Raw genomic sequence first — 21,423 nt, 5'->3', positions numbered from 1 at the left:
GAAAATGCAAGCACCTTATTTTTATTTATTTTTTTAGTTTTATAATCTGTCTGACACAGAACATAATATAGAGTGTGGAGACAATGTATTCCTTTTAATGAGAAGTAGAAGTAATCTGAGTCTTTTCGTTCTGTTTTCTTGGACCTCATGATGCATAGATACCTTAGGTAGAAAATCCTTGTAGTGTGGCTGCAGTGGCTCCTTCTCTTGACCACCATGGGGATGCATTCAGCAAAGCCATTTTTCCCAGCCTAAACCAAGTACAAGATTTTCCAAGGAGTCTCATTACAATGCACAGCAAAGATTTATTCATCTTTTATCCACAGTACCTAGTGCAGTGCCCAGAACACGGTAGATGACAAATAAATATTTGGTGAATAAAACTATATAATCCACAAATAGCCCCTGACATAAAACCTCCATGAAAAAAATCTTTCCTGCTTTTCTCTCATAGAACTCACACTTGAGGGCCCTTTTCCTTTATACAAATATCCATAAAAATGTAAGAAGTAAAAGAAAAAGAGTTTACATGTGCCCTGCTTTTTTTTAATGTTTATTTATTTTTGGGAGAGAGAGAGTGGGGGAGGGACAGAGAGAGACAGAGAGAGAGAGAGAATCCCAAGCAGCCTCCGTCCATGCTGTCAGTGCAGAGCCAGACATGCGGCATGAACCCACAAACCTCGAGATCATGATCTGAGCCAAAGTCGGACACTTAACTGACTGAGCCACCCAGGCGCCCCTACAGGTGCCCTGTTTTAAAATTGGCATGCCTAACCTGGGTTACTTAAATCATTCAATAAGCAATTTTGTCCTTCACTTTTTCTTTTGAAATTTTGCAAATCTATAGAACAGGTGTTTTATAAGAACAAAACAATGAACATCTGTTTATCCTTCACTTAAATTCATTAGTTATTGACATCCTGTCACACTGGCTTAATTCTCATTTGATACCTTCTTTGTACAAACCTCCATGCAAGAGCCCAGGGCATGGGGAAGGAGGTACAAAAAGAAACAAGATATCGTGCCTTTCTTCAAGTGATTTACATCTTAATAATGAAAACTATGTGTACTAGACATGCAAAAACTAGACATGCAAAAAGATACTGTGTTACTTCTATTTACATAAAATGAAAATTACTCAAAACTAATAGATGGTATTAGGTGTCAGGATAGCAGTTACCCTTCCAGGGAGAAGGGTCTAGAGCAGCTGCTGGTGGGATTCTGCTAGTCTGTTTCCTGATCTGAGTTCTGGAGTTACTTTTTGAAAATTCAAAGTACTTTATCACTTGAGTGTTTTTCTGTGTGCGTTGTATGTCAGTAAAATTCTCAACAAAAGAAAACAAAGTGTACTGAAAAACTTAATACAAAATATACTGGACTTCTGGATGAGACAATTAGAAAACTGGCATTTGAAAAAAAAGAAAAAGAAAAGAAAACTGGCATTTGATTTGGGCCTACAAGAATAATGTCGCCATTATTCTATACCCTGTGGGGAGCCCTTGGATGGTTTTGATCAGAGGAATCACGTGGTCAAAGAGCACTTTCTGGTGGTTGATTTGGAATGTGTGGAAGCTAGGGAAACATTACCTGCAGGGGGAGTAATCCTGGTGAGCACTATGGAGGACTCAAACTCAAAGTTAGGAGATGGATATGAGATATGTTGTGGATTTAGGGTCCAATTATCTGGTTTGGAGACCAGATAACTGGAGCAAAAAAAGGGGGGGGGGGAAGGGTCAAGGTGAAAGGTGACCTTGATATTTTACTCTTGTGTGAAACACCCACTTCCAGTACTGTATTTATTTCTCTCTGTCTAGAATACAATAAGCATTTCTCATCATTCCCGAGTGTCTACTAAAGAGCCTGGCACAAAAGAGATGTTCAGAGAATATGATCTGGGCTTCATGGTGAGGAGGATCTGTGGGTAATAAAGATGAGTTTTCTTAGTCCCTTCCCAGGTGGTCTCTGCAGAGCCACTACCCGCCCCCCCACCCCCCCAACCCCCGGACCCTTCCAGGTTCCTTTCTAGCCAGATGGTAGGAGGTAAGGAGGCAGGTCAGCCTGAAGATTGCCACCAGGCATCTGTGCGAAGGAACCATCTTTGGGAAGACCTGGGTAGTCACTGCTGCCCACTGCTTCACCAGGATGTAAGTACACCTAGAGAGTGGAACATGGGAGCTAATGGTTTAAGTTGGTTGATCATTAATTCTTCAGCCACCACCTCTGATATCCATCAGTCTGACACCACTTCCCCATTCACCACCACTGTGGACATTCCACCTCCCCAGCAGAACCTGAGCTCCTGAGTGCTCAGGAAAGCTCTGTCATTTCACACTGTGCTCCTAGTTTATTTCAGTTAAACGTGAGGCTGGCAATTAGAGACGTATTTATTTTATCAAGTTCCTCCCTAGGACTTTTTTAATCAGAAAAAGTATTACATTTTGTGAAATACTTTTTCGCATCTTTTGCAGTCATGAAGTGATTCCTCCTTTGATTTATCAATATATCAAATCCTTAATTAATAGATTTCCTAAAATTCCTGCATTCCTGAAACGAATCCCACTTGGGCGTGGTGCATTCATCTCCAATATACTGCTGGGTTCCACTTAGTTCCACTTAGTTGTTTGCATCAACATCCAGAATTGAAATTGACTGATAGCAGAGGCTCTTAAAATGTGGCCTCGAGATGACTGGCGATCTCCAAGATCCTTTTAGGGGGTCTGTGAGGTCAAAACTGAGACATTATCCTCCCTGTCTACTCTCATTCTCTCACAGCATGCAGTGTTTTCCGGGGGCTACATACCACATGCTAGCAGGTAGGACAGGGGTCCCTGGGTGGCTCAGTTGGGTAAGCATCTGACTCTTGATTTCAGCTCAGGTCATGATCCCATGGTTCATGGGTTTGAGCCCCGCATCAGGTGCTGCACTGCCAGTGCAGAGCCTGCTTGGGATTCTCTGTCTCCCTCTCTCTCTGTCCCTCCCCTGCTTGCTCTCTCTTTCTTTCTCTCAAAATAAATAAATGAAGTTAAAAAAAAAAAAAAAACAGGTAGGACATCCTGTCTTCTATTTAGCCAGACATTAAACAGTTTTAAAAATATGTGAAACTGAGGCAACTGGGTGGCTCAGTCCGTTGAGCGTCTGACTTCAGCCCGGGTCATGATCTCCCAGTTCACTAGTTTGAGCCCCCTGTCAGGCTCTGTGCTGACGGCCTGGAGCCTGAAGCCTGCTTCAGATTCTGTGTCTCCTTCTCTCTCTCTGCCCCTCTCTAGCCCCTCCCCAGCTTGTGCTCTCTCTCTCTCAAAAATAAATAAAAAAAACCTTAAAAAATAAAAATATGTGAAACGTCAGTCTTTTTTAAATTTTATGTTTTTTATTTGAATAAAATAAAATAAGAGGTACAGAAAGGAACAAAATACGGTACCTTTCTTCAAGTAATTCATATCCTAACAATGAAAATTATGTGTACAAACTAGGCATGCATATAGATACTGTATTACTTCCATTTACATAAAAGGAAAATCACTCAAAACTAATATATAGTATTAGATGTCAGGATAGCAGTTACCCTTTAGGGGAGTAGTGTCTGAACAAACATGTAGTTATTTAAATAAACATGTTATTTATGCTAATACTTAATGGTTTTATTGTGGTTATCTTAAATAAATTAGCAAATACATAATTTTTTAAGCTTCTGCTTTAATTTCTAACGTTTAACTACTGATAAATATAACTTGTATAAACAAATATCTTTAGGATTCTCAGTGATTTTTTTTTTTTAAAGTGTAAAAGTGTCCTGCGACCAACAAGTTTAAGAACTGCTGACCTATAGCTTTCTTTTTATCTGCCTTTGTCAGACTTTGATATCAGTGTTCTTCATGAAAAGAACTAGAGAAATTTCCTTCTTGCTCTATACTTTGCATATAATGTATAAGAATGATAAATAATGATGTCATGTAATTACATATATTAAACATCTATTTCTTTGTTTTTTTTTTTTAATTTTTTTTTTCAACGTTTATTTATTTTTGGGACAGAGAGAGACACAGCATGAACGGGGGAGGGGCAGAGAGAGAGGGAGACACAGAATCGGAAACAGGCTCCAGGCTCTGAGCCATCAGCCCAGAGCCCGACGCGGGGCTCGAACTCACGGACCGCGAGATCGTGACCTGGCTGAAGTCAGACGCTTAACCGACTGCGCCACCCAGGCGCCCCTAAACATCTATTTCTTGAAGCCTTAAAGGTAACTTTCTCAATTTCCTTCATTCTTACTGTCTTTTAGGTTTAAAAATTTCTCCTTCAGGCAATTTTGATAACTTATAATCTCCTACTAATAGCTATAATATTCAGATTTTCCTACTACTTACTTTGAGTTGTACAAACCATTTCCTTATAATTAATACCTCTGTGTTTGCATGATTTTCTACTTTCCTAATTTTGTATATTATATAAATCGTTTAAAAAAATATTAGACTATCTAGGGGCACCTGGGTGGCTCAGTCAGTTAGATGTCTAACTCTTGATTTCAGCTTAGGTTATGATCTCACAGTTTGTGTGACTGAGTTGTAAGACTGAGACCCATGTTGGGCTCTGTGCTGACAGATACCCTGTTTGGGATTCTTTCTCTCCCTCTCTCTCTGCCCCTCATCTTCTCTCTCTCTCTCAAATAATAATTTTAAAAAATTAGACTATCTACTGTTAGGTCATTTTATAGAGATTTTCTTTTTATTTTAGAAGATAGATGCTTTTTTTTTTTTTTTTTTTTCTGAACCCTTGTCCTCTGTACCCTACTGAGTCATTTTAGCTGACCTAGGTAGGCAAGCTGAACAGGGGCAGGGGACCGTGCCTCTGAGATAGTTCCTGCAGATGACTGATGGGCACAGCTATAATCCATGCTGATATTACAGTGAAGCTGCAAGACTTGATTATGTTCTCATTAGAGCTCTTAACTCATCGAGTGATGTCAGAGAGATTGCTTCATGTTTCTGAGCCCTAGAATCTTTTACATACAAGGAAGAGAGAACATTCTCTGGAGCCTTGCCCTGCGACTGGAAGGGTTGGCTGTTGCTTTCATTGCGATGGCCAAAATGGTGGCCTTTCTATCTCTTTGATTGCAGGGCTCCTTAGAGAACCACCTCCTAACCCCACATATTTTATTTATTTTTTTAGTATTTATTTATTTCTTTATTTAGAGAGAGAGAGAGCATGAGTGAGGGAGGGGCAGAGAGAGAGAGGGAAAAAGAGAATCCCGAGCAGGTTCTGTGCAGTCAGTGCAGAGCCCAATGTGGGGCTCGAACCTATGAGCTGTTGGATCATGACCTGAGCTGAAATCAAGAGTCATTCGCTTAATGGACTGAGCTACCCAGGTGCTCCATAACCCCACATATTTTAATGAAGCCATATCTGAAGTTCTTTTTCCTCTTATTTTCCAAGGAGCAGCATGCAGCTGCCTGAGTGGTGAATGGAAGAATCCATGATCTGGCCAAAGACTCCCCTCAGGTAAGAGCCCTAGGGGAGGATTCAAGAGTCAATGCCAAGTTTGTCAACCGGGTCTAGCTTCACAATGGAGGCCCTCTTCTTTTCCTGGAAGCCTACTGCCGAAGATTTGTCTGTAGGCCAACCTTTCCTTGTTTCCAGCCCCAACAAGACTGTAGAATGAACAATAGTTACTTAGGAAATGCTCCCTGAGGCCCATGTCCACCTGGTGCCATGCTGGGCACTTGCAACACAAGGGTGAGTCAGACACCATCCCACAGGGTGACCACTACCTGAACTTTAGGTTGTTTCGTCCTTTAGGGGAGTTGAAGCACCCAAGCTCCATGCGCCTCCCTTCTTCACTGGGTCTATTTAAGGCTCCTTTTCTCTTATCAGAAAAATTCCATCAAGCACGTGGTGCTCACTCCACCCTGCCTCCTACAGCACCACCTTGGAATAGGATTTGGCACCACTGTAGCTGGCCAATCTGCTTCAGTTCAATGAGTATGTTCATCCCAACCGCCTGCCTGAGAGAGACTACGCACAGTCACAGAATGGGGGCCGTCATCCAGGTCTGGGATGAGCCCTCACACCAGGGTCCTTGGAACTTTACCTCTCTGCAGTATTTCACAGACTTCCTTCCTCATGCACCTTCTGTCAGTTGCTTCTCACACGGCCAATGTGCTGTGAAAGGTGAGGACACTTACCCCACGCCCAGAAAAATAAAAAGAAACTGAGCCGTATAAAATTGAAGTGACAGAGTGACACAAGTGCTAAGTGAGACAGAGCCCACACCTAGTTCAGAAAAGCCTAGTGATTTTTTCCCCTGCCCCTACACTACCTGTCTTAGAGAAGCAGTGGCTAATTCGACACCACTCTGGTGCTAAGCCGCCCTTCCCTAGCGAATGATCATTTTTTCTTTTAAATGGTCACATGCAAGTCTTCAAGGAGCACCATCTTCTTGCCAGACTTGCAATTAGGCTTTGGGGATGCGAAAGCAAATAGAAGGCAATCCCTGATTTCTCGAATAGGATTTGAGAGCCATGTTCAGCTGCCCCAGTACAAGGGGATAAATGCTGTAACAGATGTGGGCGCTAGTGTAGAGGGAGTGATTTCCTAGGAGTATCAGGGAAGCCTTAGCTAAGGATTAGACATTTATGCTGGGTCTTAAAAGAATCATATGATGTTCAGGTAAACAGAAAAGGGAACACATTGCATTCAGGGGAACTGATATGAATGAAGGATCAGAAAGGCTAAGCAGAGGGATATTTACGGCAAAAGGTGCCGTTCTGTGTGGCCAGTGCTTTGACAGGGGGAACTGGGGAGATTGTTTAAAATTACAGGGGCGCCTGGGTGGCGCAGTCGGTTGAGCGTCCGACTTCAGCCAGGTCACGATCTTGCGGTCCGTGAGTTCGAGCCCCGCGTCGGGCTCTGGGCTGATGGCTCAGAGCCTGGAGCCTGTTTCCGATTCTGTGTCTCCCTCTCTCTCTGCCCCTCCCCCGTTCATGCTTTGTCTCTCTCTGTCCCAAAAATAAATAAACGTTGAAAAAAAAAATTAAAAAAAAAAAAATTACAGCCTAGGTCTCAGTTGTGAAGGGCTTTCTTTTGGTAGAAAGGAGGTTGGACTCTATCTTGTAGTCAGATGAAGGGAGTGATTGCCATTTCAGTGTAGAGGAGAACAAAATCAGACCTGACTAAAGAAGAAGTCAACAGGATGGATGGAAAAGGAGAGAGAGTGGAGGCCGGAAACAGTTGAGGAGATGCACAGATTAAGAGCCCAGATAAAATATGATGGGGACTACAAGAGTGACAGGAGGGAAAAACAGGTTCAAGAAACACTGTGTTCATGGAATCAACAAGACCAGGTGACCACTTATGTTTAAAATGGAGGAAAGAAAAAAAATCACACAAAAATGATTCCCACCAGGGCACCTGGGTGGCTCAGTCGGTTAAGCACCTGGTATTGGCTCAGGTCTTCATCTCAAGGTTCCGTGAGTTCAAGTCCCATATCAGGCTCTGAGCTGACAGGGTGGAGCCTGCGTGGGATTTTCTCTCATCCCCCTCCCTCTGCCCTCCTCCACTCACTCTCTCTCTCAAAATAAACAAATAATCTTAAAACATGACTCCCACCTAACTCTAGTGATTGCATAGATAAAAGCTAATTCTTATTTACTCTAGGCCAAATCCTTTCTATGCGTTATCTCCTACAATCCTCTCAGTAAATCTGAGAAATAGGTACTATTATTAACCCTAATTTTGCAGAGGAAAAAACTGGAGCTCAGTGACCAAGTCCTTTGGCCCAAACAAGTAGTGACGTCCCGCTCTCTGATTTCCCTTCTTTCAGGCTGCATGCAGACGTATATCATGTTAACTCTATCTTTAGGATAGACTATAATACAATGGCTCAGACCATAGTTTTCCTAACCATAGCCACATGGTACAGCCATCCACAGAATACTGCACCCTAAACAATGTGATCAGACTCCAGTGTTCCCTACTATCCTCAATCGTGCATTTATAAACAATGCCCTGGGTGGTACTGAGGCCCACCCAGTGTCTGCACTGTAGTAGTAGACCTGTGTGTCTCTGGAAGTTAGTAAGCCAACAAAGTCCTGGTTGTGTTCAAGGAGGAGAAGGGCATGCTTCCCTTCATTTCTCTCTTTTGGACGTTTTCCCTTCCCCCCTCTTCCTAAAGGCCAGCCTTTCTCCAATTATAGATCTGAGGCTCCCAGCCCCACCCATCTGCCCTGGAAACTGCATCTGCTGCCCCATTTACTCCCTGTTGCCCCCACAGTCCAAGCTGTGAACTCACAAATTGCTACCGTCTGGACACTCTAGCCCAGCCCCCGCCAGAACAGATGCTGTTGGGGAAGAGTTGAAGCAATTGCTGTAAACACTGGAGGGGGACTTGACTGGCATTGCTGGGGTAGCTCTGCAGATGTAGCTGCTCAGGCGGGACTCCTCTGGGGGTGGGTGGGACAGTGGGCATTGCACTCTGCAACCTATTTTTTGCCTCTTCCCAAACACACTGTGTCTGGCAAATTCTGCTCATTCCCAGTGTCTGGACACTCTTACCTTTCTACCATCTTACTCCGTCAGGCCCAAGTCAGCCCCAGATCACCAGGTAAATGCAAGATTTTCCATGACACATTTCTTCAGTTCTACAAGTCAAGGCTGAAGATGGTCCAGAAAGCAAGGTGCTGCTATCGTTCTCTGCCCACCTTCAGGGTGCAGAATTCTGATTCTGCAGGGTGGGGAATTCTGATCAGGTGGTATCACGACACTTGAGTTTGAAATCCTGAAACAGGAAAACCAAGGAAACTCCAATTCAAGCAATGTTTTACACTGGTCATGGCACTGGGTGCTTGGAATGGGTGAGGTGCTCCATCAGTGTTCTCTCATAAAGCTCACCTCAGTCAACTAGGTTTGTCTGCTGAGACCCTTTGTTCAGGATGACATTTTTGCACAATGCACAAAGGACAGGCCAGAGCCAGGGTGAGGAGGAAGGGATGGAGTGGGTGGGCTGCTCATATGGTCTGGCAGAGAAAACAAGCTGAAGACGTGAGTAGCAGCAGGAGGCTGCTGAGGGACGTGGTTCACGGGAGAAAAGAGTCCCAGGGTTAGAGCAACAAGAGCATCAGCACCAGAGGGGAGGAGCACTTCCTGGCTTTTCTGATCCAAATCACAGGAAATATATTTCTGGAATAAAGCCAAGTACAAACAAACAAGCCCTATGAGACAAAACAATGGTTCATTTAGTATATTAGTTTCCCATTGTTGCTACGACGAATGGCCACAACTTTGCTATCTTTGAACAGCACAAATGTATTCTCTTACAGTTCTAGAAGCCAGAAGTATAAAATCAGTTTCACTGGGTTAAAGTTAAGGTATCAGCAGGGCTGGTCGCTTCCAAAGGCTCTCGGGGGGGAAATCCTTTCTCTTGCGTTTTTCCGATTCCAGAGCCTGCCTGCATTCCTTGGTCTGTGGACCCTCCTTCCATCTTCAAAACTGGTCACTCCAGCTGCTGCTTCTGGCATCACACTGCCTTCTCTATTTCTTCCTGCTTCTGTCACATAAGGAATACTGTGATCATGTCAGGCCCACTGGACAATCCAGGACTGTGTCCCCATCTCAAGATCTTGAAGTTAATCATAGTAACAAAGCTGCTTTTGCCACATAAGGCAGTGTTCACAGGTTCTACGATTTAGGATGTGAGTCTATTTGGAGAAGTTCATTGTTCAACCTACCACAATTTAGCCGTAACAGCTAGGACCTCAGAAGTGGCCATCCGTTCAGGAATAAAATGGAACTAAATCATTTTCAAGGTCAAAAAGCAATCAAAAAGCCCACAACAGCCTGGAAATTGTTTAGAGAGCATAGGCTCCTCAAGCTTTGATTTGGCCACAGCATCAGTCCTCCCCAGGGGAATCTCGGCAGTGGAGGTGGCTGGTCCCCTCACCGGAGAAGGTGTTTTGTGGAGGCAGAGCCTCATACAGGCTAAAACAGGGACAGACGTTCACTCTTTCTTTTTTTCAGCATTTTGTGAACCCATACTCGTTGTCAGGCCTTAGGACCACACTGTGGATTTAGAGAGTGAGACGTGTGCTCATGGTGTGTTTCGGGAGAGTAGTAAAAGAGGAGCCAAAGCAGGCAGAATGTGAACATGCAAAGGGTGCATCTAGAGTGCGCAGGGGTGCTGAGGAGAGAGGGGAGGCATTGCCTTCTAAGAGTTACTGGAAGCCCAGACAAACGCCTGCCTTTATTCTGCTCCAAGATTAACAAAGGGGGCTGCCTCTCTGATAACATGGAGGGAATATGAGAAGGGAGAACGGAGGGTAGAGGCAACTACTAAGAGAGCCACAGGAAAAAATGATTCCAGAGCACCCCCCCCAAATAGTTGATTGAATCAGATGGAGAAAATTAAGTTCATTCATTCATTCATTCATTCATCCAATACATATTTACTGGGCATCCACCAATTGCCAGGCACTGTTCTGAGGCCTGGGAAACAGCGGGAATTAAAACAGAACAAGTCCTGTCCTCATGGAGCTTACATGGTAGTAAAGGGAGAGAAAGAGTAAGCAAGTAGGTAAGATATGTAGAATGTCATCTGAGGACATGTCTTACGGAGACAAGGTAAGCAAAAAAGGGGCACTGACGGGAAGGACTGTTCTCTTAAGCATTATGGGGCTCACTACCATGTGCCAGGCAGGGGGTTAAATGTTACAGGGCAGAGAGGAATTCATTCATTCATTTGCTATGTATATTCATCCATGTGACAGTCACTGTGCTCAGCCCTGGAGAAACAAGGTCTCTGCCATAATGGAACTTCTAGACGAATGTGAGAGTCAGCCATTTACAATTAAATAGTCAGGATGTATATTACGAGTTGAAGTAAAAGCCATGAATAGCATGTAATGTGTACATCTACTTAAATTGGGGGGTTGGATCAGGCATCTCTAAAGAACTGATATTTGAACTGAGACCCAATGAAAGTATAAGTGAAAGACATAAACAGTTGTAATAAACTATTGTAATTAGAGCAGTATGGTATTGGCAGAGGGGCTGGGCAATGAGATCAAAGGGAAAGCTGATATATGACAGGGGTGGCGTTGCGGGTTAGTGACCAGGTATGAGCAATTCAACAAATATTACTGAGACAACACATAACCCATATGGAAAAAATTAAATTGGATCCCTGCTTCACATCATATACAGAAATCATTTCCAGGTGGTTGAGAGACTCAAATGTGAAAGGAAACACTTTAAGTGTGTCAGAGAAAATAGAGACTATCTTTAGGATCTTGGGTAGGAATAGACAGGTCATACAAAGCACTAGCCATAAAGGCAAAAGATTGATACATTGGGCTACACTGCAATTACAAATTTCTATTCATCAAAAGACGGAGAGAGAAGAAAGAGAGGAGGGAGGCAGGAAAAAAAGAAAAGAAATAAAGAAAAGAAGACAAAAGAAAGGAAACAAAAGAGAAGAAAGTTGTACAACAGGAGAAAATATTTGTAACTGATATAACTGGCAAAGACGTGGTCTCTAAAATATATATAAAAGACTCCTAAAAATTAGTAAGAAAAGAACAACTCAAGAGAAAAATGGGCCAAGGTCATGAGTAGGCATTTTTATTTTCCAGAAAAAGAACTGCCATAGGGAAAAAAAAATACGAAGAATGTTCAACCTCCTCAGCTATGATATTTGGTTCACGAGTTATCATTTTCATCAATAATAAGATATATTAAGATATAATAATATCAATAATAAGATATCCTGCGATAATATCTCAGTACCTGCAGATGTTAGAAGCGTCCACCATGTACGTGCCTGTGCTGGTGCGTGTTTGGGGGCTGGGGTTGGGTTGGGGTGGGAATCTACTTTCTCAGTTTCTCTGTCTCCCTTCAGGTCCAGGAGGCAGGGATTTGCCTTTGCTACGGGCAATGGGAGAACTGATTGGGGGAGAAGGGTTACCAATGTTCTGAAATGTGCCGCGGAGAACCCCCATAATCTATGCCTGCCATTCTGTCTCCTATTGGTCTGGTGTTGGGTACCTGTTATCTGTCTCTTTCCCAATGGAGAATGAATGAATGAATGAATGAACGTTGCAACGAATGTCTTAACTCCATTACATCTCCGCCTCGGGGAAAAACACCCAGCACTAGACCAGGCTCAGAGTAGGAGCTCTTTACGCGCGTCAAACGGATATATTCCTGTGCTCTTTGAATTGGCCTGAATTCCCCTTTCCTTTATCAGCATCCCCTTCTTACCACTCAGACGCCCCTCCTTTCCTCCAGCCTTGGCAAAGTTTCCACAAGGTGCAGAGAGGAGGTTCTCCGTCCGCGCTGCTCAGAGGGTGCAGGAAGAAAGGCAGGATGGAGAGGGGGCCACGAATAAACAAGGGATGGCCCCTGGGAACGGGGACCCCGCAGCAGTGGCAGCCCCTAGTCGCGTGCGGCCCCTAGGGGCAGGGCGGGGCAGAGAGAGAGTCACGCGACAGGGAACTCTTAGGGAGCCAAGGGGGTGGGGGGTGGGTGAGCGGTGGGGGGTGCAGGGGAGGGAGATCCTGGGGGGAGCGCGCGGGCGGGGTAGCGGGGAGGGGTGAGGGGGTACGCGAGAGGCTCCCCGGGGGTTCGCGCGGGGGACGGGGAGCGGTAGGGGTTGTAGGAGGGTACGCGGGGGGGTTTCCACGGGGACGCGCGGGGGGGGGCACGGGGAGGCGCGCGGGGGGGTGGTTAGTGGGGAGGGGTGCGTGGGGGGCTACGCGAGGGGCTCCACGGCGGGGTCGCGCGGGGGACGGTGAGAGGTGGGGTACGCGGGGGGTTCCACGGGGGGCGCGCGGTGTGGGGGTAAGCGGAGTGGCTGGGCGCGCATCGCCGGCCGCGGCTTCGAGGCCTCCGCGTCCGCCAGGCGGAGCTGCGGGAGCCCGACACGCCGCGTCCTCGCAACCAGCCCCACTTCGACGACCTGTTCGGCGTCTCGTTCCGGGTGGGTGCCCAGGGCGCGGCGGCGGGGCGAGGCCGTGGGAGTCCAACGGGGCCCCGGCGGGCCTGGCGGCCGAGGGCGTGGGCCGGTCGGCGCCGCGCGGGGCGGGGAGCGGGGCGGGCCCGAGCGGCGCCGGGGCAGGCGTGGCGCGGCGGGGAGCGGGGCGTCAGGCGAGAGAGGGAGCCCGCGGCCCTTCCTCGGTCCCGCGACGGCTGGCTGGGCGATGACCAGGCTGGCAGTGCTGGCGGCGGGGGCGGGAGCCCGGCGGAGTGGCTGCAGGTGAGAGTCCAGGCCTCCTTCACCTGCCTTGGTGGGTGCTGGCGTGTCCCGAGGCGCTAAGCCCCCCACCCCCAGATCGAAGGTACTCACCCCACCCCAACCCCGCCTGGATAGGGGAGTAGCGGGGGAAGTGAGCCCCATCCCTGCCTAGCCGCAGCCACCTCCTGGAGGAGTCAGCGCTTATCCCCGTCTAGTTCTGCCGTTGGGGACTGGGACCATGTTCCAGATTGTGGGTTAGAAGCAGTGTCATCACCTCAAGGAGGGGAATCCCAGGACTTGCACCCTCGAGTGTAACCAGGATGGAGGCAGATGGGCAGGAAGGGCTGGCCTGGTGACATTAGCACTCCCTGGCCATCGGCTTGGCATGGTCTGATGTGCAGCTGACCCCTCCCTACCCTCCGGGTCCACTGTAGGCTCAGCCTGCATTGTTTTATTACCTTTCCCTCTGTCTGGTTTCTTCTGTGCCTTTGGTGTGGGAGGGTACTGCTGTGCCTGAGCACAGTCCTTCCCCCGGGGCCGGCGGGACCTGAGGTGCCCTGTTCACACTGTCTGCTAGGACCCAACCCTGCTCCTTGTCATCACTGTCCTTGGAGTCACAGTGCTCCTGCTGGCCCTGAGGAACATGAACTCCAGGAAGAGATGTATCACCCTACAGGACTCTGAAACCAAGTACCCACTGCCTTTGATTGAGAAAGAGGTGATGGAGTCAGCCCACCCTTTCCGCTGTCAGCCTGTGAAAGAGAAGAGCATGTGGTGGTGGGGGATGTGCTGGCTGGGAAGGCAGGGCAATGGGACAGGAGTTTCAGGGCCTCCAGTTTGCTCCCCACTGCGTGTGTGTGTGTGTGCGTGTGTGTGTGTGTACATCTGTGTGTTCCAGGGTAGTCCCAAATAGAGCTCCTTTCCCAGGCATCTTAGTTGCCCAGAAAGGCTTCTCGAAAGCTGACAGCCTGCCTCTGTTTTCTATTTTATAGCAAATCAGCCACAACACCCGGAGGTTCCGCTTTGGACTGCCCTCACCGGACCATGTCTTGGGGCTTCCTGTAGGTGAGTGGGCTTTAGTATCATCGCCAGCACTGGGCCTTGCAGGCACTCTGCTCCTCTCAGAAACTCAGCTGGGGTGTAGCGGTCTTCTTGTTATCTTTCCTGACACGTGAGCTCAAGAGAGATAGGGAGATGGGCTTGGGGACAGCCCATTTCTTTTCTCACTGTTTGATTTGGGCTGACACAGAAGTGATATCTCAGCATTGAAAAGAAGTGAATCTAGAATCAGAAGGTCTGGGATCTCATCACAGGCTCCTTGCTGGGCAACCTGAGTCAACTCCTTCAACCTCTCTGAGCCTCAGTCTATGAAATGGGGTTTCCCAGGCCTGTCTGCCGCTTGGGTTGTTGTGAAGGTAAAGTGACCGATGGATGAGAAAATTCAGAAAGTGCCAAGTGCTGTGTACATGTGAGGGGTAGAAGGAACTGATGTTCCCCTGAAGTCAGGAGAAAGGCCCAGAATGTGTGGAGAGGCAGGAGGGAGTCAAGTGTGTCTTCCCCACATAGTGTGGCTTTTCAGCAAGGACCTCAGATCCACACAAGGAGGGACCCATTGTGAATACCAGCCCTAGAAGTCTTAGAGTTCCGAGTTACTCCCTTTCTGGTCTGTACCACCACCAGACACCCAGTTTCATGCTGGTGAGGTAGAAATCCTCTGCTAGGTCCACAGCCTGGGGATTCAGAGCTTTGTACAAATTTCTAGTGCTGCTTGCCAGCCTGGTGGAGAGCCTAATCCATGACCTACTTGTCCTACAAAACCTTGACCTCTCCTCAGGTGACCAGGCGGCCAGCCTGGCTCCTGAGCCTCCTCACTGCTTCCTCTCTCTGTCCCCATCCACAAGAGCTCAGTGTTCGCCTGCCTTCCAGCCCTCTGCCTAGTCTGTGGGGTGAGTCCTGTTGGCAAGAAGGCTAAAAGAATGAAAAACTTCGAGGAATAGAAATTTCTTAGAATCTGCCATGACCCACCCTCTCCTCTGCCCTGGTGTAGGCGGTACAAAGTTAGTGTGACAGGTAGTTTAGAGGCTTCTGGGAGAGTCTGCTATGAGGACTCGGCGATCAGTGATGCTTTCCAGGTCAGAGGAAATGCAGCAGCTTAGAAATGGGGCCAGCTAGGCAGCCCCGTTTTCCCCGGGGACGGACACTGCCAGGCCAGGCCCAGGTTGGCTGCATCTGAAAGAGCCTATCTGAGGTCTCCAGGTTCAGATTTGTTCTCAGAAGGAAACTGCCTCAGGTATATATTTCTGCACATCCCTGATGCCCAGCCAGGCCACAGCCAGAGTCACTGAGCCTGTCTTTTCTTTCTTCCCTTCCTTTCTCTTCTCTTCATTTGAATTCCAGTATAGCGCCTGTCCTTTTTTAACCCCGAGTGTTTGCACCTCAGGCTTCAGGGCCTCCTCACAGACCCTGAGGACTTTCAAGGCTTCCTCCTCTCCTCCTTCTCTTCCTCCTTTCTGTGTCTCCCCAGGTCTCCGCTTCTGTCTGCACCTCTGCTCCATCTTTCCTGTGCATAGTTTCTACTCCCTTGGATGGCACAAAGCTTCATTTTGCCTCTGTCTCTTAGCATCTCTTGCTGGCAGCTCCTGCCCTCACCACTGCTTGTCTTAGTCACTGAAGCTCCCACTTTAGATCCAGCAACCATCTGAGTCGCCATACCCACTATGTGACACTGGGTTGTAGTCACCATATGGAGGTCTCTGGCCATACCTGGTCCATTCGGTTCTACCCAGGAGGGGCAGAATTCCATGGCTCAAAACTTTACTGCTGCCCCTCGAGCAGAGCCATTGGCCAGAAAGACACAACACTCTTTCTAGAACTCCTGGTCTGCAGTATCCAAATCCCGGGGCCCAGCATGCCTGTGAGTCTAGGGCGGCTCAAGCAGCAAGAGACAGATGAGGGGGTCGTGATTCATTCACAGACCCCACTGATCCACTCAGTCTAAGAAGAAATGACTTTGTGAAGGCAACATATTTTGCTTTAAAAGGGAAACACTCCTGGGATGCCTGGGTGGCTCAGTCGGTTAAGCGTCCGACTTCAGCTCAGGTCATGATCTCTTGGTTCATGAGTTTGAGCCCTGCGTCGGATTCTGTGCCAACAGCTCAGAGCCTAGAGCCTGCTTCAGATTCTGTGTCTCCCTCTCTCTCTCTGGCCCTTCCCCTCTCTGTCTCTCTCTCTCTTAAAAATAAATAAACATCAAAAAATATTTAAAAGGGAAACACTCCTTTCTATTACTTTTAATAGTTGGCCTCCAACTTTAATGAGGTCTTCCTGTTCCACAGAATATTTTGATGAGTGAGCGTGCATTCACACGAAGCTCACAGCTCCCCTGGGATGGGGGCAGGGCAGGCATATCGTCCCCACTCACCCAAAGAGGTGAAGTGACTTGCCCAGGGTAGCATGCAGAGTGACAAGGGCAGGCCTAGGACCCAGGCCTCCTGGATCTGGACTCCTCCTCTGCTTGGCCGTGCTCCCATGCACCCTGCCACATGCACCCACTTCCCTGAAGCCAAGTCCTTTATGGGAATCCTGGGTCCTGCCTGTTTAGGTTGGCTGTGCTCACATTTAACACTGGATGCTTTTTCTGCAGGTAACTATATCCATCTCTTGGCCAGAATTGATGGTGTTCTGGTGGTCAGGGCTTACACGCCTGTGTCCAGTGATGATGACCAAGGCTTTGTGGACTTGATTATAAAGGTAAATGGTGCCTACTGGGTCCACCTGCCTCACCCTCACAAGCCTATTAAAGGTGGTTGGGTGGAGAGGGGACTCGTGTCCTGGGAAGGGCTTTCCAGCACTGTCATTTAACAGTGAAGCTGTTGATTTGGCCAAGTCTTCAGGGGGTGCTTAGAGCAACTGTGAGCACAGAGGATTTTCTCTGCAAGGTTTCCAGTGGCAAATGGAATTTTTAGTTGTATGCAGCTGTGACCTCAGGTCTGCGTGTATGAAAAACAGGCTGCTTTATTTTTTCAGGTCTACTTCAAAAATGTACACCCCAATTATCCAGAAGGGGGGAAGATGACTCAGTACTTGGAGAACATGAAAATTGGGGACACCGTCCTTTTTCGAGGGCCTACCGGTCGCCTGTTCTATCACGAGCCAGGTACTAGGGGGTTTATGCTGGACTTCCTGCTGGGAGGAAGATTCCTGTGGTTGTTCTAGAAAACGTCTCATGTTTGGGTCATGTGCACTTGTCCTTAAAGTCTTCATACATTCATTCAACACACACACTTTATGAGATTGTAAGCTTTGTTATGGTAGGGGAGTGCTGGGGTTTTTCCTCATCACTGTCTGTCCAGCACAACGCCTGATACATAAGAGGTGCCCGCTAATGATGGAGAATGGATAGATGGATGCCATCCACACTCGCTCACTTACTCACATGTTCACCACCGACTCACTCTTTCACTGCTGTGGCTCAGTGCTCTGCGAGGCTCCATTTAATTTCACTGTGCCCCTCTCCTTCCTCAGAAGAAAAGGTCTAGTGAGTCCTCAAAGAAGCCCAGCCTCTGTTTCCACTTTGTGCACCAGGGCACTGGGACTGGTGGAACGGGGCACACCGGCTTGCTTTTCTGGTTTAGAATGGTGTGGCCACTTCCTCAGGTGGACTTTCCTCCTGGGGCTCCCAAGGAGCATCTGGGATCTTTTGTAAGCTCTCAGGCAAGAGCTGCAGAAATCAGAAGTATCCTCTGTGTTTCCAGGGAAGTTTTCAATCAAACCATACAAAACAAGTGACCCTGAAGCAAAGGTGGTCAGTCACCTGGGAATGATTGCTGGGGGCACAGGTAAGAGGCTTCTGGGGCTTCAGCCACAGGGTGGGTCCCCAGACCTTTTTAACTTTGGACTCATTTGATGCTAGAAGGGGTGGCGTGGGAGACCCTTTCCTAGCTGTTTTAGATGGAAGTGCAAGGTTGATGATAGGCCTGGAAACCAACCTCGTGTGCCCTGCTCCCCTTACTCAACATGGTGGCTGCCCCAGGAAGTCATGCTGGAGACCATAGAAAGGTCTGGGGACCGAGCTGAGTAGGTCCACACATGGTCCCCCAAGGGCTCCTGGAACCAGGTCAAGCCTGATGCTCCCCTTCCCTTGAAAATGAATGCCTGAAAGAATGGAACGTGGGAACACCTACAATGTGCCAGGCACCACAACGGGCACTCGTAAAATGAACACATTTACTTGTCGTTCTCTTTTACAAATGGGGACACGCAGCCAGGCACGTGACTGACCACGGTCAGACAGCAAGTGAGGGAGCTGGGTGTGCAGCCCACTTTCAGTTCCGAGCCAGTCTCCTTCCATCTTGCCACAGGAAAACAAGAAAGGGCCTTTCGATTTACTGTTGCATTGGAAGGGGAAACCAAAAGGAGGGGTGGTCTTCCACTTTGAGTTTTGGGGGCAGACATGAGAAAAGTAGGATTGCGGCTAAGGAAGACTGTTAAGGGGCTGCAGACCAGGGACTGTGGGCAGCAGAGAGGGAGAGAGAGCGGCTAGCTGTGTCCCACCTGCTACTATTCCAGGGATTACGCCCATGCTGCAGCTCATTCGCCACATCACCAAGAACCCCGACGACAGGACCAGGATGTCCCTCATCTTTGCCAACCAGGTCAGCTCTGCCGAATCAGCCCTGAGCTTGCAGGGGTGGGATGGAATGTTTGCTGAGCGGGGCCTCTGCCTTCATACCTCCCCCCGACTGAGCTCTCTCGCTGCTGGGGTGCCTGCGGCCTTGGGGGAGGGGGCCTGGTTTTTCGGTTGTTTTTTTGTTTTTGTTTTCAACTGTTCCCCCAGCCACTTTACGTACTAAGCTTTCCTTCCTTTCTTAATATGTAATTCTGGTTTTCTGAGTATAAAGTCATAGATGCCCTCAGTAGAAATTTCAGAAAATACAAAAATAAATATGACTTTTTTTTTTCTATACATGCCATATATTTGCAATTACATCTATAACACAGTTTTGTTTTTTCACCCAGCATTACCACACAGGCACTTTCTTCTCGTCAAAACTCTTTGTACATATTTTCATCAGTCTGTACCAAGTTGCACCATAATTTACTACATCTTCTGCCTTCAGATTGTTTTCAGTTTTCCCAGTTGTAACGTATATAGTGATGAACAATATAGCCTAGGCTTGATGCCTTTTGGATTATTTTCTTAAACAGAATCCCAGGAGTAGGATTGCTGGTGCAGGAACTGTGAAGAGTCTTGAGATCCAGGTCCTCTGTGTGGTACCTCTGGGCCTGGCACAGGTTTCTCGTGGCTTTGGCTCCCTTTTCCCAAATGAAGCTCCAGCCTTTGCTTTCCTGTCCCGTAGCTCTCCAGTGCTGTGGTGTTAGGTGCGATCTTCTTTCCATATTACGGCCTCCGCCCCTTGCACTCCCTGCGAGAGGTCCTGGGCCCACACTAAGCTCGAGTCCAGCCCGGCAGGATAGCCTGGTGCTCAGTGTGGATGGGGGTGGGGGGCTGGGCCGTCAGAACGAGGCCACCCAGCCTGTGCACCTGTGCTCAGCCGTGTCCTTCCAGCTGAGGACAGTCACCGCCTCTGCCGCACAGCCCACCTCCTCCACCCACGAGAGAGGGTTGGTAGTGCAGGAAGTGCCGCAGAACCTTCATTTGCCCCAGGAGCCGTGGTGACAGCATCCAACTAGAGCAGTGGCAGCTTGGGCAGATGTGTGCTGACCCGTGTGCCCAGTGTGGGGGACAAGCAGGATGTCCCTGGAGGGGCTTTGCTCACGTTCCTTATTTTCTAGACAGAGGAGGATATCTTGGTGAGAAAAGAGCTTGAAGAAATTGCCAGAACTCACCCGGAACAGTTCAGCCTGTGGTACACCCTGGACAGGCCTCCTGTTGGTACGATCCCCATTGTCCCCACTGTGGGTTAGCTCCAACCCTTGACCCACCTCAGGAACTGGTCCCTGGGTTTGGTTTTTGGATCTGTGCTTGAGGGCTGAGACCTTCAGCTCTGTTTCTGCATGGGAGATGGAGGGATTTGAGGGAGAGAGGATTTGGGATGACCTGTTTGTGAGAGCACTCAAGGGCATGTGTGTGATATCTCAGCAGCAGTCCATACATGCGCTGAACCTCAGGAGGGACTCAGAGGGACACTGAGTCACTGGGTCAGTCTGAACACCCACTCCATGCTACACTTGATACAGCATCCCACAGAGATAGCACACACGTGGCATCTAATATGGCCAGTGACCCCTTTTCCCTTACCACCCAGCCTCTCCTGGATAGCAGTCATCACGTGCTAAGCCCCAGCCAGCTGCTGCGACCTTAGCCAACACGTGGCTACCACCACGCACAGCCCACCATCCGTGGCTGTCACTCTCCTGCTGCGCTGAACTGCACCTGCCTTGTCATATAGCTCACTGCCCAGCAGAGGGCGCCCCCAACTGAGCCGCAAACCTCAGTCTGTACGGCCCCAGATCGCTGCCGTGACTCAGACCACACCCCACTATTGTGTTCTCCATCCCTGACAGTGCCGGCAGCATCAGACACCTGCTGGGGGCCTCAGAGTCCCAGCAGTGAGCCTGGGATCTGGGGGTAGACACTTCTGAAGGCTGCCTGAGCCCTCCACGTCCTTGACTTTGCGGCTTCTCTGCAGAGAACAGCAATGCAGGCTTCTAAGTCTTGGAGAGCAGCCTGCGTTCCTTCTCTAGGGAGGCCAGGCAGGAGGCTTGGGGTCAGGGACTCCACCTGGCACCCCCACAGCTTTTTTCTACTTCTGCTTCATCTCAGGCTGGAAGTACAGCTCAGGCTACATCACCGCCAACATGATCAAGGAGCACCTCCCTCCTCCCGGGCAGTCCATGTTCATCCTGGTGTGTGGACCCCTGCCCCTGATCCAGACAGCCGCTCACCCTAATCTGGAGAAACTGGGTTATACCAAGGACATGATTTTCACTTACTAATACCTCCCTTGCTCTTAGCAAATCTGCCTGGTCCCTTTCCTCTGTTTCAGAGTGAGCTCTGCCTCAGCACATTAAAGTGGCATGTGTTCACAAATGCCTATAATGCACCCTTGGGCACATCGCTCCTTTTCTGGGTGTGGGCCTACAAAGCAGCATTCACAGGGTTGGAGATAAACTGGTTTCTGAGACCGCCTTGCTTGGGAGGCTCAATTCGTAGCTTTTCCCATAGTTTGGTGAGATAAGCTTCA

The 21,423-nt window shown here is 48.4% G+C and overlaps 2 protein-coding genes across 6 annotated transcripts in view; one reads left to right on the top strand and one right to left on the bottom strand.

The window, feature by feature from the left end:
• LOC123601315 (olfactory receptor 481) overlaps positions 1 to 13,042 on the bottom strand; it is a 51,408-nt gene extending 38,366 nt beyond the window's left edge. For 3 of the 4 annotated variants that reach the window (XM_045484381.1, XM_045484379.1, XM_045484380.1), the window contains exons 1-3: positions 12,941 to 13,042; positions 12,244 to 12,434; positions 8,545 to 8,767 (exon numbers count right to left, since the gene is read on the bottom strand). The gene's annotated coding sequence lies outside the window, so the exon portion shown is untranslated. The remainder of the gene's footprint in view (positions 1 to 8,544; positions 8,768 to 12,243; positions 12,435 to 12,940) is intronic. The other variant, XM_045484382.1, reaches the window with a different exon arrangement.
• Positions 12,830 to 21,282, top strand: LOC123601317 (NADH-cytochrome b5 reductase 2). Of its 2 annotated transcripts, none has more exons than XM_045484383.1 (9): positions 12,830 to 12,961; positions 13,794 to 13,934; positions 14,209 to 14,281; positions 16,860 to 16,966; positions 17,243 to 17,372; positions 17,971 to 18,054; positions 18,785 to 18,870; positions 20,012 to 20,111; positions 21,003 to 21,282. In XM_045484383.1, the coding sequence occupies exons 2-9, from the start codon at positions 13,860 to 13,862 to the stop codon at positions 21,173 to 21,175; spliced, it is 828 nt and encodes a 275-aa protein (XP_045340339.1). In that variant the 5' UTR covers positions 12,830 to 12,961; positions 13,794 to 13,859; the 3' UTR covers positions 21,176 to 21,282. The 2 variants fall into 2 exon arrangements, with proteins under 2 accessions (XP_045340339.1, XP_045340340.1); XM_045484384.1 differs by lacking the exon at positions 12,830 to 12,961 and adding an exon at positions 13,129 to 13,296 and having other exon boundaries at positions 13,792 to 13,934.
• Positions 21,283 to 21,423: the final 141 nt, after the last annotated feature.

Source organism: Leopardus geoffroyi, chromosome D1, assembly GCF_018350155.1.
Source record: "Leopardus geoffroyi isolate Oge1 chromosome D1, O.geoffroyi_Oge1_pat1.0, whole genome shotgun sequence".
Lineage (NCBI taxonomy): Eukaryota > Metazoa > Chordata > Mammalia > Carnivora > Felidae > Leopardus > Leopardus geoffroyi.
The sequence above is the reverse complement of the archived record's forward strand: the minus strand, read 5'-3'. Positions and strand labels throughout refer to the sequence as shown.